General features: G+C 56.9%; 1 protein-coding gene and 1 long non-coding RNA gene across 2 annotated transcripts; both read right to left on the bottom strand.

Annotated features, from left to right (window-relative positions):
• Window positions 1-5,444: 5,444 nt before the first annotated feature.
• Window positions 5,445-9,237, bottom strand: FAM214B (family with sequence similarity 214 member B; the record flags this gene model as incomplete). The annotated part of the gene is made up of 7 exons (XM_038742479.1): window positions 5,445-6,951; window positions 7,403-7,578; window positions 7,672-7,740; window positions 7,875-8,033; window positions 8,117-8,204; window positions 8,306-8,364; window positions 8,698-9,237. Coding segments are annotated over 7 exons (1,245 nt in total), but the record flags the coding sequence as incomplete, so codon positions are not given.
• Window positions 9,238-9,381: 144 nt separating this feature from the next.
• On the bottom strand, window positions 9,382-23,717 carry LOC119922915. The gene is made up of 3 exons (XR_005448736.1): window positions 23,634-23,717; window positions 17,318-17,473; window positions 9,382-9,465 (listed from the first exon to the last, which is right to left on the bottom strand). It is a non-coding gene; the product is annotated as an uncharacterized LOC119922915 (long non-coding RNA).
• Window positions 23,718-24,226: the final 509 nt, after the last annotated feature.

Here is a 24,226-nt window from a genome sequence, read left to right as displayed (position 1 = left end):
TATTATTATTATTATTATTATTATTAAGAGCTTATTATGTGCAAAGCACTCTTCTAAGCGCTGGGGAGGTCACAAGGTGATCAGGTTGTCCCATGGGGGGCTCACAGTCTTCATCCCCATTTTACAGATGAGGGAACTGAGGCCCAGAGAATAATAATAATAATTGTTATTATTATTATTATATACTACTACTACTACTAATGATAATAAATAATAATAATAATGATGGTATTTATTAAGCGCTTACTATGTGCAAAGCACTGTTCTATGTGCTGGGGAGGATACACAGTGATCAGGTTGTCCCACGGGGGGCTCACAGTCTTCACCCCCATTTTAAAGAGGAGGGAACTGAGGCCCAGAGAATAATAATAATAATAATAATAATAACAATAATAATAATAATAACATTAATCAAGCGGTTACTATGTGCAAAGCACTGTTTTAAGCGCTGGGGAGGTTACAAGGTGATCAGGTTGTCCCACGGGGGGCTCACAGTCTTCATCCCCATTTGGCAGATGAGGGAAGATACGATGAGGTAACTGAGGCCCAGTGAATAATAATAATAATAATAATAATAATAATAATAATAATAATAATAATAATAATAATAACGATGGTATTTGTCAAGCGCTTACTATGTGCCAAGCACACTTCTAAGCGCTGGGGGAGATACGATGAGGTAACAGGCCCAGTGAATAATAATAATAAAAACGATGGTATTTGTTAAGCGCTTACTATGTGCCAAGCACCCTTCTAAGCACTGGGGGAGATACGATGAGGTAACTGAGGCCCAGTGAATAATAATAATAATAATAATAACGATGGTATTTGTCAAGCGCTTATTATGTGCCAAGCGCCGCTCTAAGCGCCGGGGGAGATACGATGAGGTAACTGAGGCCCAGTGAATAATAATAATAATAATAATAATAATAATAATAATAATAATAATAATAACGATGGTATTTGTCAAGCGCTTACTATGTGCCAAGCACCGTTCTAACCACTGGGGGAGATACGATGAGGTAACTGAGGCCCAGTGAATAATAATAATAATAATAACAGCGGTATTTGTCAAGCGCCTACTATGTGCCAAGCGCCGTTCTAAGCGCTGGGGGAGATACGATGAGGTAACTGGGGCCCAGTGAATAATAATAATAATAATAATAATAATAATAATAACGATGGTATTTGTCAAGCGCTTACTATGTGCCAAGCACCCTTCTAAGCGCCGGGGGAGATACGATGAGGTAACTGAGGCCAAGTGAAGAATAATAATAATAATAATAATAATAATAACGATGGTATTTGTCCAGCACTTACTATGTGCCAAGCGCCGTTCTAAGCACTGCGGGAGATACGATGAGGTAACTGAGGCCCAGTGAATAATAATAATAATAATAATAATAATAATAATAACGATGGTATTTGTCAAGCACTTACTATGTGCCAAGCACCGTTCTAAGCACTGGGGGAGATACGATGAGGTAACTGAGGCCCAGTGAATAATAATAATAATAATAATAATAATAACGACGGTATTTGTCAAGCGCTTACTATGTGCTAAGCACCGTTCTAAGCGCTGGGGGAGATACGATGAGGTAACTGAGGCCCAGTGAATAATAATAATAATAATAATAACGATGGTATTTGTCAAGCGTTTACTATGTGCCAAGCACCGTTCCAAGCGCTGGGGGAGATACGATGAGGTAACTGAGGCCCAGTGAATAATAATAATAATAATAATAATAACGATGGTATTTGTCAAGCGCTTACTATGTGTCAAGCACCATTCTAAGTGCTGGGGGAGATACGATGAGGTAACTGAGGCCCAGTGAATAATAATAATAATAATAATAATAATAATAATAATAATAATAACGACGGTATTTGTCAAGCGCTTACTATGTGCCAAGCACCGTTCTAAGCACTGGGGTAGATACGATGAGGTAACTGAGGCCCAGTGAATAATAATAATAATAATAATAATAACGATGACATTTGTCAAGCACTTACTATGTGCCAAGCACCGTTCTAAGCACTGGGGGAGATACGATGAGGTAACTGAGGCCCAGTGAATAATAATAATAATAATAATAATAATAATGATAATAACGATGTTATTTGTCAAGCGCTTACTATGTGTCAAGCACCATTCAAAGCACTGGGGGAGATACGATGAGGTAACTGAGGCCCAGTGAATAATAACAATAATAATAATAATAATAATAATAATGGTATTTGTCAAGTGCTTACTATGTGCCAAGCACCGTTCTAAGCACTGGGGGAGATACGATGAGGTAACTGAGGCCCAATGAATAATAATAATAATAATAATAACGATGGTATTTGTCAAGTGCTTACTATATGCCATGTTCTAAGCGCTGGGGTAGATACGAGGTAATGAGGTTATGCCACGTGGGGCTCACAGTCTCAATCCCCATTTTACAGATGAGGGAACTGAGGCACAGCGAATAATAATAATGACGGCATTTGTTAAGCGCTTACTATGTGCCAAGCCATGTTCTAAGCGCTGGGGTAGACGCGAGGTAATAATAATAATGATGGCATTTGTTAAGCGCTTACTATGTGCACAGCACTGTTCTAAGCGCTGGGGGGAATGAGGTTATCCCACGTGGGGCTCACAGTCTCAATCCCCATTTCACAGATGAGGGAACTGAGGCACCGTGAAGTTAAGAGGCTCGCCCAAGGTCACGCAGCAGACCAGTGGCGAAGCCGGGATTAGAACCCATGTCTTCTGACTCCCAAGCCCGGGAAGTTTCCGCTAAGCCACGCCACTTCCCCGTAAGTGCCGGGCACTGTACTGAGCGCTGGGGCGGATATGGGCAAATCACGCGGTCCCTGTCCCGCGTGGGGCTCGCAGTCTCAAACCCCATTTTCCAGATGAGGTCACTGAGGCCTAGAGAAGTGACGTGACTTGCCCAAGGTCACACAGCAGGCCCCGTGACCTTCTCAGCCCCAGGCCCGTGATCCGTCCACTACGCCACGCTGCTTGGCTTCTCCGTGGCCATGGGTCGGGATGTGTGTTCGGGGGGCGAGGAAGATGCCGCTCCGTCGCCATGGTGACCGAGCAAGAAAGGGAAGGGGAAGCAGCGTGGCTCAGTGGAAAGAGCCCGGGCTTTGGAGTCAGAGGTCACGGGTTCGAATCCCGGCCCCGCCAACTGTCAGCTGGGTGACTTTGGGCGACTCAAGGCCCTACTGAGAGCTCACCTCCTCCAGAAGGCCTTCTCCTTCCTCTCCCCTTCATCATCATCATCATCAATCGTATTTATTGAGCGCTTACTGTGTGCAGAGCACTGTACTAAGCGCTTGGGAAGTACAAGTTGGCAACATATATGGCAACATATAGAGACAGTCCCTACCCAACAGTGGGCTTACAGTCTAAAAGGGGGAGACAGAGAACAAAACCAAACATACTAACAAAATAAAATAAACAGAATAGATATGTACAAGTAAATTAAATAGAGTAATAAATATGTACAAACATATATACTGACCTCCTTCCCTTCCCCACAGCACCTGTATAATAATAATAATAATGATGATGGCATGTATTAAGCGCTTACTATGTGCAAAGCACTGCTTTAAGCGCTGGGGAGGTTACAAGGTGATCAGGCGGTCCCACGGGGGGCTCACAGTCTTCATCCCCATTTTCCAGAGGAGGTAACTGAGGCCCAGAGAAGTGAAGTGACTTGCCCAAAGTCACACAGCTGACAATTGGTGGAGCCAGGATTCGAACCCATGACCTCTGACTCCAAAGCCCGGGCTCTTTCCACTGAGCCACGCTGCTTCTCCAATATATACATATATATATATAATATATAGAATAGATAGAATAGATATGTACAAGTAAAATAGAGCAATAAATATGTACATATACATATATATTAAAATATAAATACACATATGTATGTTTGTACATATTTATTACTCTATTTTACAAACATATACATATATATATTTATATTTTTATATATATATATGTATATGTTTGTACATATTTATTACTCTATTTTACTTGTACATATCTATTCTATTTATTTTATTGATTTAATCTGTTTGGTTTTGTTCTCTGCCTCCCCTTTCTAGACTGTGAGCCCACTGCTGGGTAGGGACCTTCTCTATATGTTGCCAACTTGGACTTCCCAAGCGCTTACTGCACACAGTAAGCGCTCAATAAATACGATTGATTGATTGATTGATTGACTCACTCCCTTCTCTGGGCCTCGGTTCCCTCATCTGTCAAATGGGGATGAAGACTGCGATCACCCCGTAACCTCCCCAGCGCTTAGAACGGTGCTTTGCACGTGGTAAGCGCTTAATAAATGCCATCATCATCATCATTATTATTACTATTATTAAGGGGAGGTCTTCATCTCAGAACCTCGCCACCCCCCAGTGCGGATCTGGAATTGATTGATCTATTTCGACTCACACCTGCCTCCCCCTCTAGACTGGAAGCTCGCTGTGGGCAGGGAACGCAGCGTTTCTACGAAAACGGTCGGGACACGTTTCCCCGCTCCCCAAGAACCTCCAGTGGTCGCCCATCCGCCTCAGAGAGAAGCTCCTCAGCGGCGGCTTTAAAGCTCTCCATCGCCCTGCCCCCTCAATCGATCAATCAATCAATCGTATTTATTGAGCGCTACTCTCCTCCTCCTCCTCACTGGGCCTCGGTCTCGCCCGTCCCGCCGTCGTTCTCTGTCTCCCCCCTTTTAGACTGTGAGCCCACTGTCGGGTAGTGACTGTCTCTACATGTTGCCAACTTGTACTTCCCAAGCGCTTAGTACAGTGCTCTGCACACAGTAAGCGCTCAATAAATACGATTGATTGATTGATTGATTGACCCCCGCCCCACGTCCCGCCTCCGGCCCTCCTCACCTCCGCCAGACTACGACTCTCCCCCCCTTTCAAAGCCTCACTCCCTTCCGCGTCCCCCCGATTTGCTCCCTTATCAATCGTATTTATTGAGCGCTTCCTGTGCGCAGAGCACTGTACTAAGCGCTTGGGAAGTCCAAGTTGGCGACCTATAGAGACGGTCCCTACCCAACAGTGGGCTCGCGGTCTAAAAGGGTTCGTTCAACCGTTTGATTGTATTTATTGAGCGCTTACTGTGGGCGGAGCACTGTGCTGAGCGCCTGGAGAGAACCATTCGGCAACAGAGACGTCCCCTACCCCCCAACGGGCTTACATACGTATCCGCCACTTATTTATATTAATGTCCGTCGCCCCCCACTCCCCTCTAGACTTCTTGTGGGCAGGGAATCCGTCTGTTTATTGTCGCCTAGTAACGATAACGATAACATCTGTTAATCAATCGTATTTATTGAGCGCTTACTACGTGCAAAGCACCGTCCTAAGCGCCGGAGGGGGATACACGGTGATCAGGCTGCCCCGCGGTCTTCATCCCCATTTGACAGATGAGGGAACTGAGGCACAGAGAAGCCAAGTGACTTGCCCCAAGCTCACACAGCTGACGATTGCTCTGCCCCCCGGTCAGCACCCGATAAAAAACGACTGGATGAACGAATGTCTGTTTATTGTTCTGTTCCGCTCTCCCGAGCGCTTAGTACAGCGTTTGGCACACGGTAAGCCCTCGGTAAATACGATCGAATGCCCGGCCCCGGGCACGGCTCACCCCCTACCCCGGGGCAGGCGGCGAGCAGGGCCGGGCTGCGTGGATCGGTGGAGCCTGGGGGCGCCTACTAAGTGCCAGGCGCTCTACTAAGCGCCGGAGTAGAGACAAGGCAATCGCGGTGGAATCGGTCCCTGTCCCACACGGGCCTCGCGGTCCTAATCCCCATTTTACAGATGAGGTAACTGAGGCCCGAGGAAGCGAGGCGACCGTCGCCCGAGGGGCCGGGTCGGGATTAGAACCCAGAGCCTCCTGACTCCAGGCCGGTGCTTCATCCCCCTCGCCTCGCCGACGACTCTGCACGGCCGCTCCGGTCTCCGAACAGAGGTTTATTAAATGTCTTTTTTTTAAAAAAAAGTACCCCATCCGATTCTTCTCTTCTTTATATCTTTGCGGATTTTCAAGTTTCTGCAAACGCTTCTTCCCCTCGGCTCGTCCTCCCGGGGAGGGCGGGGGAAACCGAGGCCTCCCCCCCGAGCCGGGGGGCAAAGGGGGGCTCCGCTCTGAGCCCCTCGCTTTCCACGCTGCCAACCCCGGCCCCGCTGGCGGGATGGAGGGGAGGAGAGGGGAAGAGGGAGAAAGAAGAGGAGGAAGAGGAGGAGAGGCAGGCGGCCTGGGGGAGGAAAAGGGCCCGGGCCTCCACGTTTGGCTCCCGCCTCAACGGGACGGGCGAGGAGACGCAAGACGGGGATGAAGGCGGGAATGGGGGCGGGCGGGGACGGTTGCTTGGACTTCCATCCCCGGCGGAAGAGTAGGAAGTCCGCAGCGCGCCAGAGAGTTTGGGAAAGGACACACGGCAGTTCACACAAGCCAATGCCAACGGGCCACGTTGCCCCCGGCCCGGGACCCCCTCTCTCCGTAACGAGGGGCGAGGTTCGGTCCCCGTGCCGGGCCCGGCTGCCGCGGGCCGGGGGAGGAAGGGAATCTGCCGGCATTCCAGGTGAGACTTCCGAAGGTTCGGCCCCCGAATAAGTTATAAATTAAAAAATAAATAAAACCACGGGGGAGGCCCCGCCGGCCCCCCCCCCCGCCGTCCTCGCCGGACCCCCGCCAGATTCGGAGCAACGGGGTCAAAGGTCGGGGGATCGGGCCGGGAAGGCGCTCCGGGGCGGAGCGGGGCCGGGGCGCGACCCTCGTGGGGGGCGGGTCAGGGCAGGGGCGAGTAGCGGGGGTGGCGGGGGGCCTCGGTCAGCGCCTGGAGTTCGTAGGGCAGCCCCGTGTCCACTTCCAGGCTCCGGCGGGAGAACAGGAGCCGGAGGTCCCCGTGCAGGTACAGCCGGCCCGAGCGCGAGCTCCGGAACCTGCCGGAAGAAGAGGTCACCCAGCTGACAAGTGGCAGAGCCGAGATTTGAACCCGTGACCTCTGACCCCAAAGCCCGGGCTCTTTCCGCTGAGCCACGCCGCTTCTCCGTAACCCTCATCAGTCATCCATTCGGTCGTATTTCTTGAGCGCATACTGCGTGCGGAGCCCTGTACCGGGCGCTTGGGAAGTACAGGTCGGCAACGCACACCAAGCGCTTAGCACAGTGCTCCGCACACGGTGAACGCTCAAGAGACGTGATCGAATGAATTACGATCCTCGGCGATCCGACCGTATCGGGCCGTTACCCCGGGAACGCCTCCGGTGCCCCCCTTGGAGGGATGGGATGGACTTCCCGAGGGCCGGAGCGGGTACCCGGGCGGGATCGGACGGAGGGACGGCGGGGCGCGGGGGAGACGACCGAGGCCGGGGTGGGAAACCGGGGCCCCTACCTGAGGTGCAGCAGGTAGCAGAGGAGGCCCCGGGCCGGGCCGGCCCCGTCCCGCTCCCCGACGGGCACCAGGAAGAGGCGGTGGCGCAGGAAGGTCACGTGGGCGGCCGGCATGTCCGAGAAGTCGAAGGTCACCAGGAACATCTTCACCACCGTCTGGTTGGGGTTAAATAAGGTCTGGGGGCCGGGGGGCCGGGGGAGAACGGAGGGTCAGCGGGGCCCCGCCCCGGTCCCCGTCCGCCCCCCGCCCCCGGGCCGGGAGAGACTCACCACTTGGACGGTGCCCGCCTTGGGGACGCCGTAGCCCTTCCGCCCCAGCGGGGTCAGGTCCGCGACGCCCTGGGGAGGCCGGGGGGGGGGGGGGGTGGTCGTCGGTCCCGGCTCCGAACCCGCTCCTCCGTCCCGCTCCTCCCCGGGAACCGTCCCCCCGGCCCCGCAGGCGCAGCCCACCGCCCCGGCGGCCCGTGGCCTACCAGGAAGGGGGCCGGGGCGCCGTGCTCAGAGACGTCGAAGAAGGTGACGGACACCGGCAGGGTAACGTGCGGGGGGCAGTAGGAGCCGCTGGCCCCGATCTCGGCCGTGAAGCCCTCGATGTGGCCGGACGGGGGGAAGCGGCCTCTGAGCAGCGACTCCTGGGGCGGGGAGAGAGCGCGGGGTGGGAAGGGGCCCGCTCCCCCTCCACGGCCGCCCCTCCCCGGCCCCCGGGCCCGGGTACCTCGAAATTGCCTAGCAGGGGGCGGCTGACGGCAGGTCGGGGCGATCCCGGGGGGCTCGGCCCCTTCCGCGGCCCGTGCGGGGAGCGCCTAGGAGGACCAGGGGTCGTTCGGGGTCAGCGACCCCCGGCCGAACCCCTCTTCTCCCTCCGCGATTCCGGCCCTCCCCGGAGAGGAGGGGAGACACTCACGGCTTAAGACATCGGGCTCCTTTGGGCCTCCGCCCGGTGGGGCTGCTGTCGGCCGGACTCTGCGGGGGGAAGCGGAGAGCGGGGGCTGGAGGAGCGGTCGGGGCCCCCCGGGGACCCTCTCTAAACCCCCCCAGTTCCTGCCCGCACGGCCGTCCATCCCGCCAGGGGCCACCTCCGGGGCCCAGACCCGACGGGACGGCCTCCCAGAGCCTCCCCGCGGGGCCCGGCCGGACGGGAGAGGCGCCCGGAGCCGCATCGCCACCCCCGTCCGCCCGGCCCCCTCCTCTGACCCCCCTCCCCGCCCCGACCGCATCTCAGGACCGCCGTGGCGCGGCAACGCCGGCTCCCGCGCCGAGGCCTGGTCCGCCCCTGTCGACGGCGGGCCCGCTCACCCGCAGGGCCTCGCCGGCACCGGCCGGCAGCAGGCGGTTCCAGAAGGTCGCGGCTTTGGCGTCGGAGCCCCGGCCGGGTTGGGCAGGGCCGGGCGGGGGGCCCCGGTGCCTCCGGGAGGTCGGGCCCTCGTCCCACGGCCCGGCGTCGGGGCCCTCCTCGGCCGGGACCAGCCGCCGCTTGGCGGGGCAGGGCCCGGCCGGGGGCGGCCCGGGGGGGGTGCGCTCGTGGCTGTGTCCGTTGGGGGTCCCCGGGGGCTCCCCGGGCCAGGGGCCGCCCCCGTTGCCCACCCCGGCCGGGCGGTCCCCGGCGAGGCCGTGCCAGTCGGCGGCGAGGGCGGGCGGCCCCGGGGGGCTCCGGTCTCTGGCGTGCCAAGTACCGCGGAAGGCCCGGGTCGGAGGGCGGCGGGGCTCCCGGGCCTGCTCCGGGCCGGGCGGCTCTCCCGAGTCCCCGGGCCGCCCGGCGCATCCGGGGCCTCGTTTGGCCTCGCAGGGGCCCTCGGCCGGGGGGCCCGGACGCTTCGGGGCCCGGCGGGCCTCCGGGGGCCCGGCCGGCGGGGAGAAGACGGACACCTGGTAGACCCCGTGGGCGGCGCCGGCCCCCGCGGCCTGGCCGAAGCCCAGGAGCAGGCCGGCGCCCCGGCCCCCCGGCCCGCTCGCCGGGGGCCCCGAGGGGCCGGGCTCCGGCGACGGGTCCGCCCGCGGCTGGCGCATGGGACTCGCTCAGGGTGGCGGCGGGCCGGCGTTCCGCGTCGGGGGTCCCGGGCACATCTGGGGGAGGAAGCAGAAGGGCAGGACGGATGAGGCCCCGACTTCAACCACCCCGGGGGTGCCGTTCCTCTACGGTCTCCCCCCCGGCGCTCACTACGACGCTCGGCCCGTGGTAAACACGTGGCGAGTCCCGCCGCTCCCGGGATTCTGATTCCCGCGCTCCCGAACGCTCCGGCCCGGGCCGTACCCTCGGCCACGCAAGGCGGAAGCAGCCTGGCCTCGCGGACCATCATCATCATCAATCGTATTTACTGAGCGCTTGCTATGTGCGGAGCACTGTACTAAGCGCTTGGGAAGTACAAATTGGCAACACATAGAGACGGTCCCTACCCAACAGTGGGCTCACAGTCTCAAAGGGGGAGACAGAGAACGAAACCAAACGTACCAACAAAATAAAATAAATAGGATAGATATGTACAAGTAAAATAAATAGAGTAATAAATACGTACAACCATATATACATATATTCAGGCGCTGTGGGGAAGGGAAGGAGGTAAGATGGGGGGGATGGAGAGGGGGACGAGGGGGAGAGGAAGGAAGGGGCTCAGTCTGGGAAGGCGGATGGAGTCGGAAAGACCCGGGTTCTAATCCCGCCACGCGACCTCGGGCGAATCGCTTCCATCCTGTAAAACGGGGACGCGAGGCCCACGTGGGGCGGGGACCGGGTCCCACCTGATTACCTGGGTTTGGGGCGGTGCTAGACACCCCACAATAGCGATCATCGCGATGGTATCTGTTGGTGCCAACTTGTCCTTCCCAAGCGCTTAGTACAGTGCTCTGCACACAGTAAGTGCGCAATAAATACGATTAAGCGGCCTGGCTCAGACGGCCCACCCAAAGCATTAAGACGGACCACCCTTAACTCTACCCCTCCATTGGATCTTTGGGGACCCCCTCAAATCCACCCGCTGACCCGGTCGGCGGCAGCGTCTTCCCGCCCGACCGTTTGGGAAAGCAGAGCCCGCGGAAGGAGGAACTTCTTTCGTCTTCCTCGCGCCCTCCAGCTTCGATCCGGCGTCCTTTACGGATCCAGAGGGCGCGGGATCGGGAGCACGACGATCCCGTGTTCGGCCTGAGCACACGCGACCTCCAACGCGTGCCCCGCCGCCCCGGCAGAGTTTTCATCGCTCCGGCCCGTCCTCGTGAAGACGCTCCCCCGGCCGGTCTGCTCGCCTGCCTCCGTTCTTCGTTTGTTTTTTTTTAGGGTGCTCGTTCATCCATTCGACCGTATCTACTGAGCGCTTACCGCGTGTCAAACGCTTACTCTGTGCTGAGCCCAGCACTGGGGCAGATAACAATAAGAACGGGAAGAGCGGTGTTTTTTGAGTGCGGAGCGCTGGGGGAGGATACACGGTAGTCGGGTCACGCACGGCCCCCGTTCCCCGCGGAGCTCACGGACTCGGGAGGAGTGAATCCCCCCATTTTACAGATGAGAATGGAGGCCACGCAGCGGGCGCGGAGCCGGGATTAGAGACCAGATCCGAATGGCGCCCGTGGATGCCGCGGCACGCCGGGCCAACGAGGAGGGAATTCCAAGATCTCCCGCCTGAATCCTCCCCGAGGGCTCCGGGCCCGCCGTCCTATTAATGAAACGGAGACGGTTTCTTCCCGGGAATTCTACCGGGAGGCTCATCCGCTACCGGGCAGCCCACTCGCTTAAGTTCGAGGAAGTCCCCTCGGTCCACACGGTCCTTCTCCCCCCCGACGGAGAACCAGCTTGGAGATCTCCCTCCCTTTTCCGGCTCATCCCGGGAGACGGTAAACTCAACTGGTCCCGGTCCTCGTCCTGGGGGGGGGGACTCCGCTGTTTACGCTCCTCCACCAAGGAGTGGTGTTGTTTACACCCGTCCTATCCCCGTCCCTCCTCCCCCCGGCCCCTATCACGGAGCCCAGAGGACGGCAGATCGGGCCCGGCTCCAAGACGGCCACGTCCACCCTTGGCAGCTCTTCCCCGGCACGGAGCCAAGGGCGGATGTAGGTGGCAATCATTCATCCATTCAATCGTATTTATTGAGCGCTCACTGTGCGCAGAGCACTGTGCTAAGCGCGACCAACCGGCACGCCACAACCCAGGGAGCAGGGGTACGTTTTGGTGGGGAAAGCGGCCGCGCTCACCCACGATCCGAAACCTATCCGTCACCCTCTCCGTTTTCCAAGTGGAGACGTGAGGCCCGGGCATCTTTAACGATGGCATTTATTAAGCGCTTACTATGTGCCAAGCACTGTTCTAAGCGCTGGGGAGGATACAGAGCGATGAGGTTGTCCCGCGTGGGGCTCACAGACTTCATCCCCATTTTACAGATGAGGGAACTGAGGCACAGAGAAGTCAAGCAGCTTGCCCAAAGTCACACAGCTGACAAGTGGCGGAGCCGGGATTCGAACCCACGACCTTTGACTCCAAAGCCCGGGCTCTTTCCACTGAGCCACGCTGCTTCTATCTTCTATCTTTCCATTCCCAGGATCATTCATTCATTCGTACTTATCGCGTGCTTAACCGTGCGCGGAGCGCGGTGCTAAGCGCTGGCCTCGTGGACGGGCGTTCCGCTGGGCCACTCCTCTAGTGATTAATAAATAACATTGATGGCATTTGTTAAGCGCTTACTACTGCTACTACTGCTAATAATGGCATTTATTAAGCACTTAATAATAATAATAATAATAATGGCATTTATTAAGCGCTTACTTAATAATAATAATGGCATTTATTAAGTGCTTACTTAATGATAATAATAATGATAGCATTTATTAAGCGCTTACTTAATGATAATAATAATAATGGCATTTATTAAGTGCTTACTTAATGATAATAATAATAATGGCATTTACTAAGCGCTTACTTAATGATAATAATAATGGCATTTATTAAGCGCTTACTTAATGATAATAATAATAATGGCATTTATTAGCTCTTAACAATAATAATAATAGCATTTATTAAGTGCTTAATGATAATAATAATGGAATTTATTAAGCACTTACTTAATGATAATAATAATAATGGCATTTATTAAGCGCTTACTTAATGATAATAATAATAATGGCATTTATTAAGCGCTTACTTAATGATAATAATAATAATGGCATTTATTAAGCGCTTAATGATAATAATAATAATGGCATTTATTAAGAGCTTACTTAATGATAATAATAATAATGGCATTTATTAAGCGCTTACTTAATGATAATGATAATAATGGCATTTATTAAGCGCTTACTTAATGATAATAATAATAATGGCATTTATTAAGCGCTTACTTAATGATAATAATAATAATGGCATTTATTAAGCGCTTACTTAATGATAATAATAATAATGGCATTTATTAAGCGCTTACTTAATGATAATAATAATAATGGCATTTATTAAGCGCTTACTTAATGATAATAATAATGGCATTTATTAAGTGCTTACTATGTGCAAAGCACTGTTCTAAGCGCTGGGGAGCTTACAAGGTGATCAGGTGGTCCCACGAAGGGCTCACCATCTTCATCCCCATTTTCCAGAGGAGCTCACTGAGGCACAGAGAAGTTAAGTGACTTGCCCAAAGATTAATAAATAACAATGATGGCATTTGTTAAGCGCTTACTATTACTAATAATGGCATTTATTAAGTGCTTAATAATAATAATAATAATAATAATAATGGCATTTATTAAGCGCTTACTATGTGCAAAGCACTGTTCTAAGCGCTGGGGGGGGGGGTTACAAGGTGATCAGGTTGTCCCACAAAGGGCTCACCGTCTTCATCCCCATTTTCCAGATGAGGTCACTGAGGCCCAGAGAAGTGAAGTGGCTTTCCCAAAGTCACCCAGCTGACATTTGGCGGAGCCGGGATTTGAACCCATGACCTCTGACTCCAAAGCCCGGCCTCTTCCCACTGAGCCACGCTGCTTCTCTTCTGCTTCTCTGCTTACTTTGTGCAAAGCACTGTTCTAAGCGCCGGGGAGGTTACAGGGTGATCAGGCGGTCCCACGGGAGGCTCACAGTCTTCGCCCCCATTCTACAGATGAGGTCACTGAGGCACAGAGAAGTGCCAAGCACCATTCTAGGCGCTGGGGTAGATCAGGCGGATTCACACGGAGCTCACGGTCTCCATCCCCGTTTTACAGATGAGGAAACCGAGGCCCAGGGAAGCGAAGGGACTCGCCCAAGGTCACACGGCAGGCTGGCGGCGGAGCCAGGATGAGAACCCATAATAATAACAATAATAATAATAATAATAATAATAGTATTTGTTAAGCGCTTACTATGTGCAAAGCACCGTTCTAAGCGCTGGGGAGGTTACAAGGTGATCAGGTTGCCCCTCGGGGGGCTCACAGTCTTCATCCCCATTTTACAGATGAGGGAACTGAGGCCCAGAGAAGTGAAGTGTCTAGCGGGGCTCTCAGTTTTAATCCCCATTTTACAGATGAGGGAACTGAGGCCCAGAGAAGTTGTCTAGCCCATAACCTTCCGGCTCCCGGGCCCGGGCCGTATCCTCACCTGTAAAATGGGGATTAAGACTGTGAGCCCCACGTGGGACCACCTGATCACCTTGTAACCTCCCCAGCGCTTAGAACAGTGCTTTGCACATAGTAAGCGCATAATAAATGCCATTATTATTATTATTATCCACTAAGCCATGCTGCTTCCCTGAAGCCACCTGTGCTAAGCGCTTAGTACAGTGCTCTGCACATAGTAAGCGCTCAATAAATACGATTGATGATGATAACGGGGCTCCCCCCGCCTCCGAGGTTCCTTCTGAGCTTTAGGGTGGCGGTCACCCGGTCCACCTGGACTTCCCAAGCGCTCAGTACAGTGCTCTGCACACAGTGAGCGCTCAATAAGTACGACTGAATGAATGAACGAACGGTCTCCATGCTCCCGATCCGGTCGCCGGCCGCGGGGTGACCCCTGCAAGCCGCCCTAAGTCTCTGGTCTCTATGTGTTGCCAATTTGTACTTCCCAAGCGCTTAGTACAGTGCTCTGCACATAGTAAGCGCTCAATAAATACGATTGATTGATTGATTGATTGATTGATTGATCCCTCTCTCCGATGCGTGACGGGGGCGGAGAACTCTCTCCCTGACATCCTCCTCCCTAAGGACTGAACTAAATCATTCATCTGCGCTTCCTGATTATCCTGGACCTATCCCGGCACAAAAGTGGCGCTTAACAAGTACCACGGTTACGTCGGCGTGGCGGACAGGGCACGGCGGGCCCGGGAGGTCGTAGCTTCTCCGCCCGGCTCTGCCGCTCGTCTGCTGTGTGGCCTGGGGCGAGTCGCTTGACTTCTCTGTGCCTCAGTCGCCTCACCTGTAGGATGGGGATTGAGACCGCGAGCCCCCCGGGGGGACAGGGACGGTGTCCAAACTCACCTCCTCCAGGAGGCCTTCCCAGACTGAGCCCCCTCCTTCCTCTCCCCCTCCTCTCCCTCTCCATCCCCCCCATCTTACCTCCTTCCCTTCCCCACAGCACCTGTATATATGTATCATCATCAATCGTATTTATTGAGCGCTTACTATGTGCAGAGCACTGTACTAAGCGCTTGGGAAGTACAAATTGGCAACATATAGAGACAGTCCCTACCCAACAGTGGGCTCACAGTCTAAAAGGGGGAGACAGGGAACAAAACCAAACATACTAACAAAATAAAATAAATAGAATATGTACAAGTAAAATAAATAGAGTAATAAATATGTACAAACATACATACATATATACAGGTGCTGTGGGGAAGGGAAGGAGGTAAGATGGGGGGGATGGTGAGGGGGACGAGGGGGAGAGGAAGGAAGGGGCTCAGTCTGGGAAGGCCTCCTGGAGGAGGTGAGCTCTCAGCAGGGCCTTGAAGGGAGGAAGAGAGCTATATATATATATATATATATATATATGTTTGCACATATTTATTACCCTATTTATTTATTTTCCTTGTACCTATTTATTCTATTTATTTTATTTTGTTAATATGTTTTGTTTCGTTCTCTGTCTCGCCCTTCTAGACTGTGAGCCCACTGTTGGGTAGGGACCGGCTCTAGATGTTGCCAACTTGTACTTCCCAAGCGCTTAGTACAGTGCTCCGCACACAGTAAGCGCTCAATAAATACGATTGATACATTTGTATCCACCCCAGCGCTTAGCACAGTGTCTGGCGCACGGTACGCGCTTAAGAAATGCCACAGTCATCCTCGTCGTCTCCACCATTATCATCAGAATATGTATATTCTGTATATATACCTGTATATATGTATATCACCTGTATATATGTATATATGGTTGTACATATTTATTACTCTATTTATTTATTTATTTATTTTACTTGTACATTTCTATCCTATTTATCTTATTTTGTTGGTACGTTTGGTTCTGTTCTCTGTCTCCCCCTTTTAGACTGTGAGCCCACTGTTGGGTCGGGACTGTCTCTACGTGTTGCCAATTTGTACTTCCCAAGCGCTTAGTACGGTGCTCTGCACATAGTAAGCGCTCAATAAATACGATTGATTGATTGATTGATTGATCAGAAGATCTTCTGACTCCCTACACCGCTGGAAACATTTTCATTATTAGCTTTGCTCTTCCTCGGCAGGAGCTCTTCAAACTCCTTGTTGGTCTTTCACACTTTCTCACCGGCGCCGGATTTGCCTTCCCTAGTATCATCATCATCATCAATCGTATTTATTGAGCGCTTACTGTGTGCAGAGCACTGGACTAAGCGCCTGGGAAGTACAAATTGGCAACGTATAGAGACGGTCCCTACCCAACAGTGGGGTCACCATCTATTAGTACTCCCATCTTGGAGAGGAGGGCCCCTCTGCGCCGTAGGTTCGTGGTGGGGAGGGGATGTGCCCGTTTTGTTGTTCCCTTATCCTCTCCCGAGCGCTTAGTACAGCGCTCCGCGCTCGATAAAGACGACTGACCGTCAGGGATGGCGTCCTTCCTCCTCAACAGCTAGCAGGGGACCCGTCACCCCCTTGGGGACCGGGCTCCGGTTGGAGGAGGAGGAGGAGACCGGAGATGGCGTGCCGCAGGAGCGTCCAAGACACAAACGGGAATGGCTGACCTCTCTAACCCCGCCGCCTCCCGCGTCCTCCGCTCCTCTGGCGCGGCGGACCCTCTCTCTGGGCCTCGATCTCTCCCGTCTCGCCGCCGACGCGTCCCGCGTCTGTCCTGGAACGCCCTCCCTCCTCAAATCCGCCGGACAGTTGCCCCCTTCCCCCCTGCCCGAAGCCTTAACAAATGGCTGCGAGCCCACTGTTGGGTAGGGACCGTCTCTATATGTTGCCAATTTGTACTTCCCAAGCGCTTAGTACAGTGCTCTGCACATAGTAAGCGCTCAATAAATACGATTGATGATGATGCCATCGTCATTACCATTATCACTACTGCTGCCGAAGGCACATTTCCTCCAAGGCCCGCTCTTCATTCATTCATCTTCATCGCGCACTTACTGCGCGTAGAGCACCGTACTAAGCGCTTGGGAAGTCCAAGTTGGCAACATCTAGAGACAGTCCCTACCCGACAGCGGGCTCACGGTCTAGACGACAATTTCCCTCAGCTCCCACTCCCTTCTGCTTCTCTCCCAGCCCCGCAGCACCCATGTACACATCTCTGATTTTATTTATTTATATCGCGATCTGTCTATCCGCATCCGTGTCCGTCTCCCTTCCCTTTAGATCGTGAGCTCGTTGTGGGCAGGGATTGTCGGTCTCTGTCGCCGTGCCGCACCTTCCCAAGCGCCACACACGGTGAGTGCTTTTTAGATTGGACCGAACTAGGCCCTCCGGGCGTTCCCCCGTGGGGAGGGGACCCGTTCCTTGACCTCAGAAGACCCACCATCCCTCTTCCTCTCCCCGTCTGATCAGCCCGGTCACTCACCACGCTGCGGGGGTCCCCGCTCCGGGCCGTCCGCTCTCCCTGGCCCGCTGCTCCGGACGCTCCGGGAGGCCGTCAGCCGGCCGCTGGGCCCACGCCCGCTCTCCCGGCGCGGTCAGGGCCACCATCCCGGGCCGCTCCTCTGCTCAGACGGCTCCTCTGGGGAAGGAAGAGAAGGGAGTAGCAGCCAGACAGATGGACGGACGGATGGACGGCGGGGACACGGGAACCACTCCCCGATCGCCTCCCTTCTTCCCCTGCCGCGGCGGCCGAGTCCCCTCTTCCCCGTTTCCATCCCGCGCCCCACCCCCATCCTCATCTCAGATGGGACCAGCCTGGCGGGAGAGATCCCGCCTCGGTTTCCCCACGCTGCCCCGTACAGAAAGGGTCTCAGAGCAGCTTGCTCGGGACGGGCAGCCGGCCGGCCCTCTGCCCCTCCAAGGCCACTGACCCTCCCCAATCAATCAATCATATTTATTGAGCGCTTACTGTGTGCGGAGCACCGGACTAAGCGCTTGGGAAGTCCAAGTTGGCAACATATAGAGACGGTCCCTACCCAACGGTGGGCTCACAGTCTAGAAAGAAGGGGAGAAAGAAGGGGGAAAAGGAAGGAGGAAGAGGGCAAAGGAGAAGGAATAGGGAGACGGGAAAGGGAGGAGGAGGAGACGAGGGGATAATGAAGGAAGGTGAGGGGAGAGGAGAGAAGAAAGAGGAGGGGAAGGAAGGAGAAGGGAAAGAGAGAGGAGGAGGTGGGGAGTAAAGGAGGAAGAAAAGGAGAGAGAGGAAAGAGGAGAAGGAGGTGAGGGGTTCGGCCCTCGAATTTACCAGCCTTGTCCCCCCTTGTCAGTCGGTCGACTGTATTTACAGGGCGCTTACTGTTTGTAGAGCACTGTACTAAGCGCTTGGGAGAGGACACTACGACTGTAAAGACGGATTCTCCGCCCACGACGAGTTCCCACACGCTCTCCGCTTCGACTCCCCTACCGTCCCCTCAATTCCCGCCGTCCCTCGGGCCCCCCCCCCGCCCCCCGACGCAGCTTGGCACAGTGGAGAGAGCACAGGCCTGGGAGTGGGAAGGTCACGGGTTCTAATCCCGGCTCTGCCACCTGTCTGCGGCGTGACTTTGGGCGGGTCACTTGGCTTCTCTGGGCCTCAGTTCCCTCATCTGGAAAACGGGGATGGAGACCGTGAGCCCCACGGGGGATGGGGACGGCGTCCAACCCCACCTGCTCGCACCCGGCCCCGCGGCTTAGCCCGGCGCATTGAACCAATAGTCCAGTTATTCTCGTGATTACTATTAACCCCTCGCTCCGCTCCTCGCCTCCCTGCTCCTTCTGGGAGCCGGCTGGCTCTTGATCGGAGAAGGCCGGACTCCCGACTAGAAGGAACTGGGGGGGCCGCGGCCCCCCCAGGACCGGCCCCTCCCACTCGGCCCTGCAGCCGCCTGATAAGCGTCCTCGTCGTCGTCGTCGTCGTCTTTGCTGCTGTTGCTGCAGGAACCCAACCCCCACCCCGGGCTCAACCCGGGCCTCAAGCCCCTTATCCTGGCACGCTCCGGCCAAACAGGCCGCCCGGCCCGTCGCGTTCCCGGCCAGGCCTCCCGTTAGCCACGTCCCCTCGGGTTGACCCCCGCGCACGCTTCCCCAGGAACACAGGCCCACACCTACACCCCGAGGCCCTTCCCCGAGACACCCACGTACCCATCAGTTGCGCTTCGGGTCCTCTTCCTACCCCGACTAATACACCCCTCGCCCCTGTTCCGCTCGGACCCGGGGCTCCCACAGAAAGAAGCCGGGGAGGGGAGGGAAGAGGAGGGCGAGGGGAAGGCTACCGAGGTCCCCGTCGCTTTGACCCCCCGGGAGGCCGGGAAGTGGACACCCAGGGGTGCTCACCGCCCCTCTTTCCAGGTCTGAGGGCGCCGACCTCGAGGCCCCGGCCGCTCCCACCGGCTGGGCCCACGGCCCGCCCGGGGCTCACCTCCTACCGGGACGCCCCCGGTCCCGGACCACCTCGCCTCTCGGCCCGAGGAGGGGCCGGTCGCGCCCGTGGGGGACAGACTCGCGAGGGGGGAAAGCTACCGGTTCCTCCCCGCCCGGCCGAGGGACTTCCAACCTCAGAAAGGCACCCGGAGGCCGGTGTCCGCCGCTCTCGCCCGACCCTACAGGGTCTCCCTGCCTCAGGGACCACGACAGACTGGCCGGGTGGGCTCCGTTCACGTCCTCCCGCCCTTTAGAGGGTACCCAGACTTTTCAACCTCCCTCACCCGAATCCTCAGTCTCCTCCAAGGAAGACGTCTTCCCTAAACAGCCGCTCTTCTGACCCTAGGGAAGGGGCTGTGGGCTCCACGCCTCATCTCCCGGAGGTACCTCGGGGAAGCCGGGCGATGACACGACGCCCCGGATGACCCCGGCACAGCCGGCATCTGGTAATTACGGTTGGCACCCTCCGGGTGCCCGTCCCTTAAGCGGGAAGCTACAGGGACTCGCCCCTGGCCCCTCGGCCGGCCGGGCTCCAGGCCCGCGACTCCCACCCGACTCGGCCTCGGATCCCCCCCTTCTTGCTCACCTTCTTTCGGGGGCGGGAGGAGGGAGAGCAGGCGGGGGTGCCGTCCGGCGACATCGAGTCACAGACTACGGCTCCCAGCCCGACTAAGGAGCCCGGCCAGAAGGAACGGGAAGCCCAGCGGGCACTGCGATTAGGGTCCTACCGTCTGCTGGGGTCACAACGTGGAGTTCACTCATCCATTCAATCGTATTTATCGAGCGCTTACTGTGTGCAGGGCACATGTAAGTCGGCAACATAGAGAGACGGTCCCTACCCAACGACGGGCTCACAGTCTAGAAGGGGGAGACGGACAACGAAACAAAAGGTATTAACAAAATAGACTAGTAAATATGTGCAAGTAAAATAGAGTAATAAATCTGTACAAACATATATACAGGTGCTGTGGGGAGGGGAAGGAGGTAAGGCAGGGGGGTGGGGAGGAGGAGAGGAAGGAAGGGAAGGCCTCCTGGAGGAGGTGAGCTCTCAGTAGGGCTTTGAAGGGAGGAAGAGTTAAAGAGGCCCGAAACCGGACTCTCTCTCTCTCTCTAGTTAGCAGAGGCGATTGTGGGGCAGGAGAAAAGGGACCTTGGTGACCTCTTTCTCGTCAGTGACAATGAACCACACACTGGGTTTTCCTCCTCGGTGCCCTTCTCCTGCCCGCCTTCCCCAGTCATCAAACACACCCCCGAGGGCTCCCACTGCCCAGCCCCGGCTCCGTTCTTCCCGACTTCTGACGGCTGCGGCTCTCTTGCCTCGCCGACCGCCCCGTCCCGCCCTCTCACGTCCCCCCGGTTGAATTCCTCTCGGTCTAGGTCTCTCTCTCCCCCCATCCTCCCTGTGCCCCTTCACTTTATTTGTGGACCGTATCCGACCTCTTCCCCTCAGCCTCCCGGTCATTCCAGTTCTCTAATAATAATAACGATGGTATCTGTTAAGCACTTACTATGCTGGCACTGTACTAAGCTCTCCTCTCCTCCCCACTACCTAGGTCTTTCCTCATCAATCTTGCCCCCTGCTCTGCTCCCCGCAGCCTCGGTCTCTCCTTACCAACCCCACTCCCCTGCTCTGCTCCCCCCCAGCCTAGATCTCACCTCCCCAACCCTGCCCCTCCTGCTCCGCTCCCCCCAAGCCCCCATCTCTCCCTCCAACCCCCCCCTCCTAGCCTAGGTCTCACCTCACCACCCCTGCCCCCCTGCTGTCCTCTCCCCAGCCCTGTTCTCTCCTACCATTCATTCATTTGATGGTATTTATTGAGCGCTTCCTGTGTGCAGAGCACTGGACCGAGCGCTTGGGAAGTACAAGTCGGCATCGTATAGAGACGGTCCCTACCCAACAACGGGCTCACAGTGTAGAAGGGGGAGACAGACAACAAAACAGAACAAGTAGACCAACCCTGCCTCCCCTGCTCTCCTCCTCCCAACCCTGTTCTCTCTCCCCACCATCCCAGTCCCCCTGCTCTCCTCCTCGCCCCCAGCCTAGGTCTCACCTCCCCAATCCTGCCCTCCAGCTCTCCTCCCCTCAGCCCTGTTCTTTCTCCCCAGCAACCCTGCCTCCCTACTCTCCTCCCGGCAGCCCTGTTCTCACCTCCCCAATCCTGTCCCCCTACTCTTCTCCCCCCAGTCCTGTTCTCTCTCCCCACCAACCCTGCCCTCCTGCTCTCCTCCTCCCGGGCCTGTTCTCTCCCCACCACCCCTGTCCCCCTGCTCTTCTCCCCCACCAACCCTTACCCACCTGCTCTTCTCCCCCCAGGCCTGATCTCTCCCCAGCAACCCTGTCTCCCTACTCTCCTCCCCCCCAGCCCTGTTCTCTCTCCCCACCAACCCTACCTTCCTGCTCTCCTCCCGGGCCTGTTCTCTCCCCACCACCCCTGTCCCCCTGCTCTTCTCCCTCACCAACCCTTACCCACTGCTCTCCTCCCCCCAGCCCTGTACTCTTTCCCCAGCAACTCTGCCCCCCTACTCTCCTCCCCCCAGCCCCGTTCTCTCTCCCCACCAACCCTGCCCCCCTACTGTCCTCCCCGCAGCCCTGTTCTCTCCCCACCATTCCTGCCCCCCTACTCTCCTCCCCCCAGCCCTGTTCTCTCTCCCCACCAACCCTACCCTCCTGCTCTCCTCCTCCCGGGCCTGTTCTCTCCCCACCACCCCTGTCCCCCTGCTCTTCTCCCTCACCAACCTAACCCACTGCTCTCCTCCCCCCAGCCCTGTTCTCTCTCCCCACCAACCCTACCCTCCTGCTCTCCTCCCCACCAGCCCTGTTCTCTCCCCACCATTCCTGCCCCCCTACTCTCCTCCCCCCAGCCCGTTTCTCTCTCCCCACCAACCCTTACCCACTGCTCTCCTCCCCCCAGGCCTGATCTCTATCCACCAACCCTGCCCCCCTACTCTCCTCCCCCCAGCCCTGTTCTCTCCCCACCATTCCTGCCCTCCTACTCTCCTCCCCCCAGCCCTGTTCTCTCTCCCCACCAACCCTACCCTCCTGCTCTCCTCCTCCCGGGCCTGTTCTCTCTCCCCACTAACCCTGCCTCCCTACTCTCCTCCCCCCAGCCCTGTTCTCACCTCCCCAACCCTGCCCTCCAGCTCTCCTCCCCCCAGCCCTGTTCTCACCTCCTCAATCCTGCCCCCCTACTCTCCTCCCCCCAGTCCTGTTCTCTCTCCCCACCAACCCTGCCCTCCTGCTCTCCTCCTCCTGGGCCTGTTCTCTCCCCACCACCCCTGTCCCCCCGCTCTTCTTCCCCACCAACCCTTACCCACCTGCTCTTCTCCCCCCAGGCCTGATCTCTCCCCAGCAACCCTGCCTCCCTACTCTCCTCCCCTCCAGCCCTGTTCTCTCTCCCCACCAACCCTACCTTCCTGCTCTCCTCCCGGGCCTGTTCTCTCCCCACCATCCCTGTCCCCCTGCTCTCCTCCCCCCAGCCCTGTTCTCTCTCCCCAGCAACCCTGCCTCCCTACTCTCCTCCCCCCAGCCTTGTTCTCTCTCCCCACCATTCCTGCCCCCCTACTCTCCTCCCCCCAGCCCCGTTCTCTCCCCACCATTCCTGCCCCCCTGCTCTCCTCCCCCCAGCCCTGTTCTCTCTCCCCACCAACCCTACCCTCCTGCTCTCCTCCTCCTGGGCCTGTTCTCTCCCCACCATCCCTGTCCCCTCCCCACCATCCCTGCCCCCTGCTCTCCTCCCCCCAGCCCCGTTCTCTCTCCCCACCAACCCTACCCTCCTGCTCTCCTCCTCCCGGGCCTGTTCTCTCCCCACCACCCCTGTCCCCCTGCACTTCTCCCCCACCAACCCTTACCCACTGCTCTCCTCCCCCCAGGCCTGATCTCTCCCCACCAACCCTGCCTCCCTACTCTCCTCCCCCCAGCCCTGTTCTCTCTCCCCACCAACCCTACCCTCCTGCTCTCCTCCTCCCGGGCCTGTTCTCTCCCCACCACCCCTGCCCCCTCCCCACCATCCCTGTCCCCCTACTCTCCTCCCCACCATTCCTGCCCCCCTACTCTCCTCCTCCCGGGCCTGTCCCCTCCCCACCATCCCTGTCCCCTCCCCACCATCCCTGCCCCCCTACTCTCCTCCCCCCAGCCCTGGTCTCTCTCCCCCCCAACCCTTACTCCCTCCCTACGTGGGAACAACCCGGTGTCCTTGTATCCCCCCCCACCAGCGCCCAGAACAGTGCTTCGCACCTAGTAAGCGCCTAACGAATGCCACCATTCTCATTACTAATGACTCTCCTGCTGTCCTGGCCCCAGCCCCGCCCCGCCCTGTGCGCCCCCCGGGGTGGGCACTCACCGCCCTCTCCGGGCTGGTCCGGTCCGGTCCGGACACGGGGCGGGGATGCCCACGGGCAGGGGCAAGGGCAGGGCCCGCGGTGGCCACCAACAGCCCTGGCACTGCCCGGCTCGGCCCGGCTCCGCGGGCCCACTGACTCACCGCCCATTTCCTACCAGCTGATGGGGCCGCGGGACACGCCCCCTGCCCGCAGCCGCTCGCTCTCATTGGTCCGCGCGGCCGAGGACACGCCCCCTCCCGCGCTCATTGGCCCGCGCCCACTAGGACACGCCCCCCTCCCGCGCTCATTGGTCCGCACGGGGACGGCTCCTCCCCCGTTCCCTCCGCGAGGGCCACGCCCCCAAGGCCGGCGCCGATTGGTCCGCGAGGCACCACGCCCCCTCCATGTCGGCGCTGATTGGCCCGCGAGGCATCAGCCACGCCCCCTCAACATCGCGAAAGCCACGCCCCCTCCAAACCGGCGCTGATTGGTCCGTGCGGAGACGGCCCCGCCCCCCAGACACGCCCCCTTCTTTAAAGGCCGCGACCGTCGAGCTTTGCCCCTCCAGCCATTCATTCATTCATTCAATCAATCAATAATAGTAATGATGGCA

The sequence above is a fragment of the Tachyglossus aculeatus genome, unplaced genomic scaffold, assembly GCF_015852505.1.
Source record: "Tachyglossus aculeatus isolate mTacAcu1 unplaced genomic scaffold, mTacAcu1.pri scaffold_12_arrow_ctg1, whole genome shotgun sequence".
Lineage (NCBI taxonomy): Eukaryota > Metazoa > Chordata > Mammalia > Monotremata > Tachyglossidae > Tachyglossus > Tachyglossus aculeatus.
Note: the sequence above shows the minus strand (reverse complement) of the source record. Positions and strands in the feature narration are given on the sequence as shown.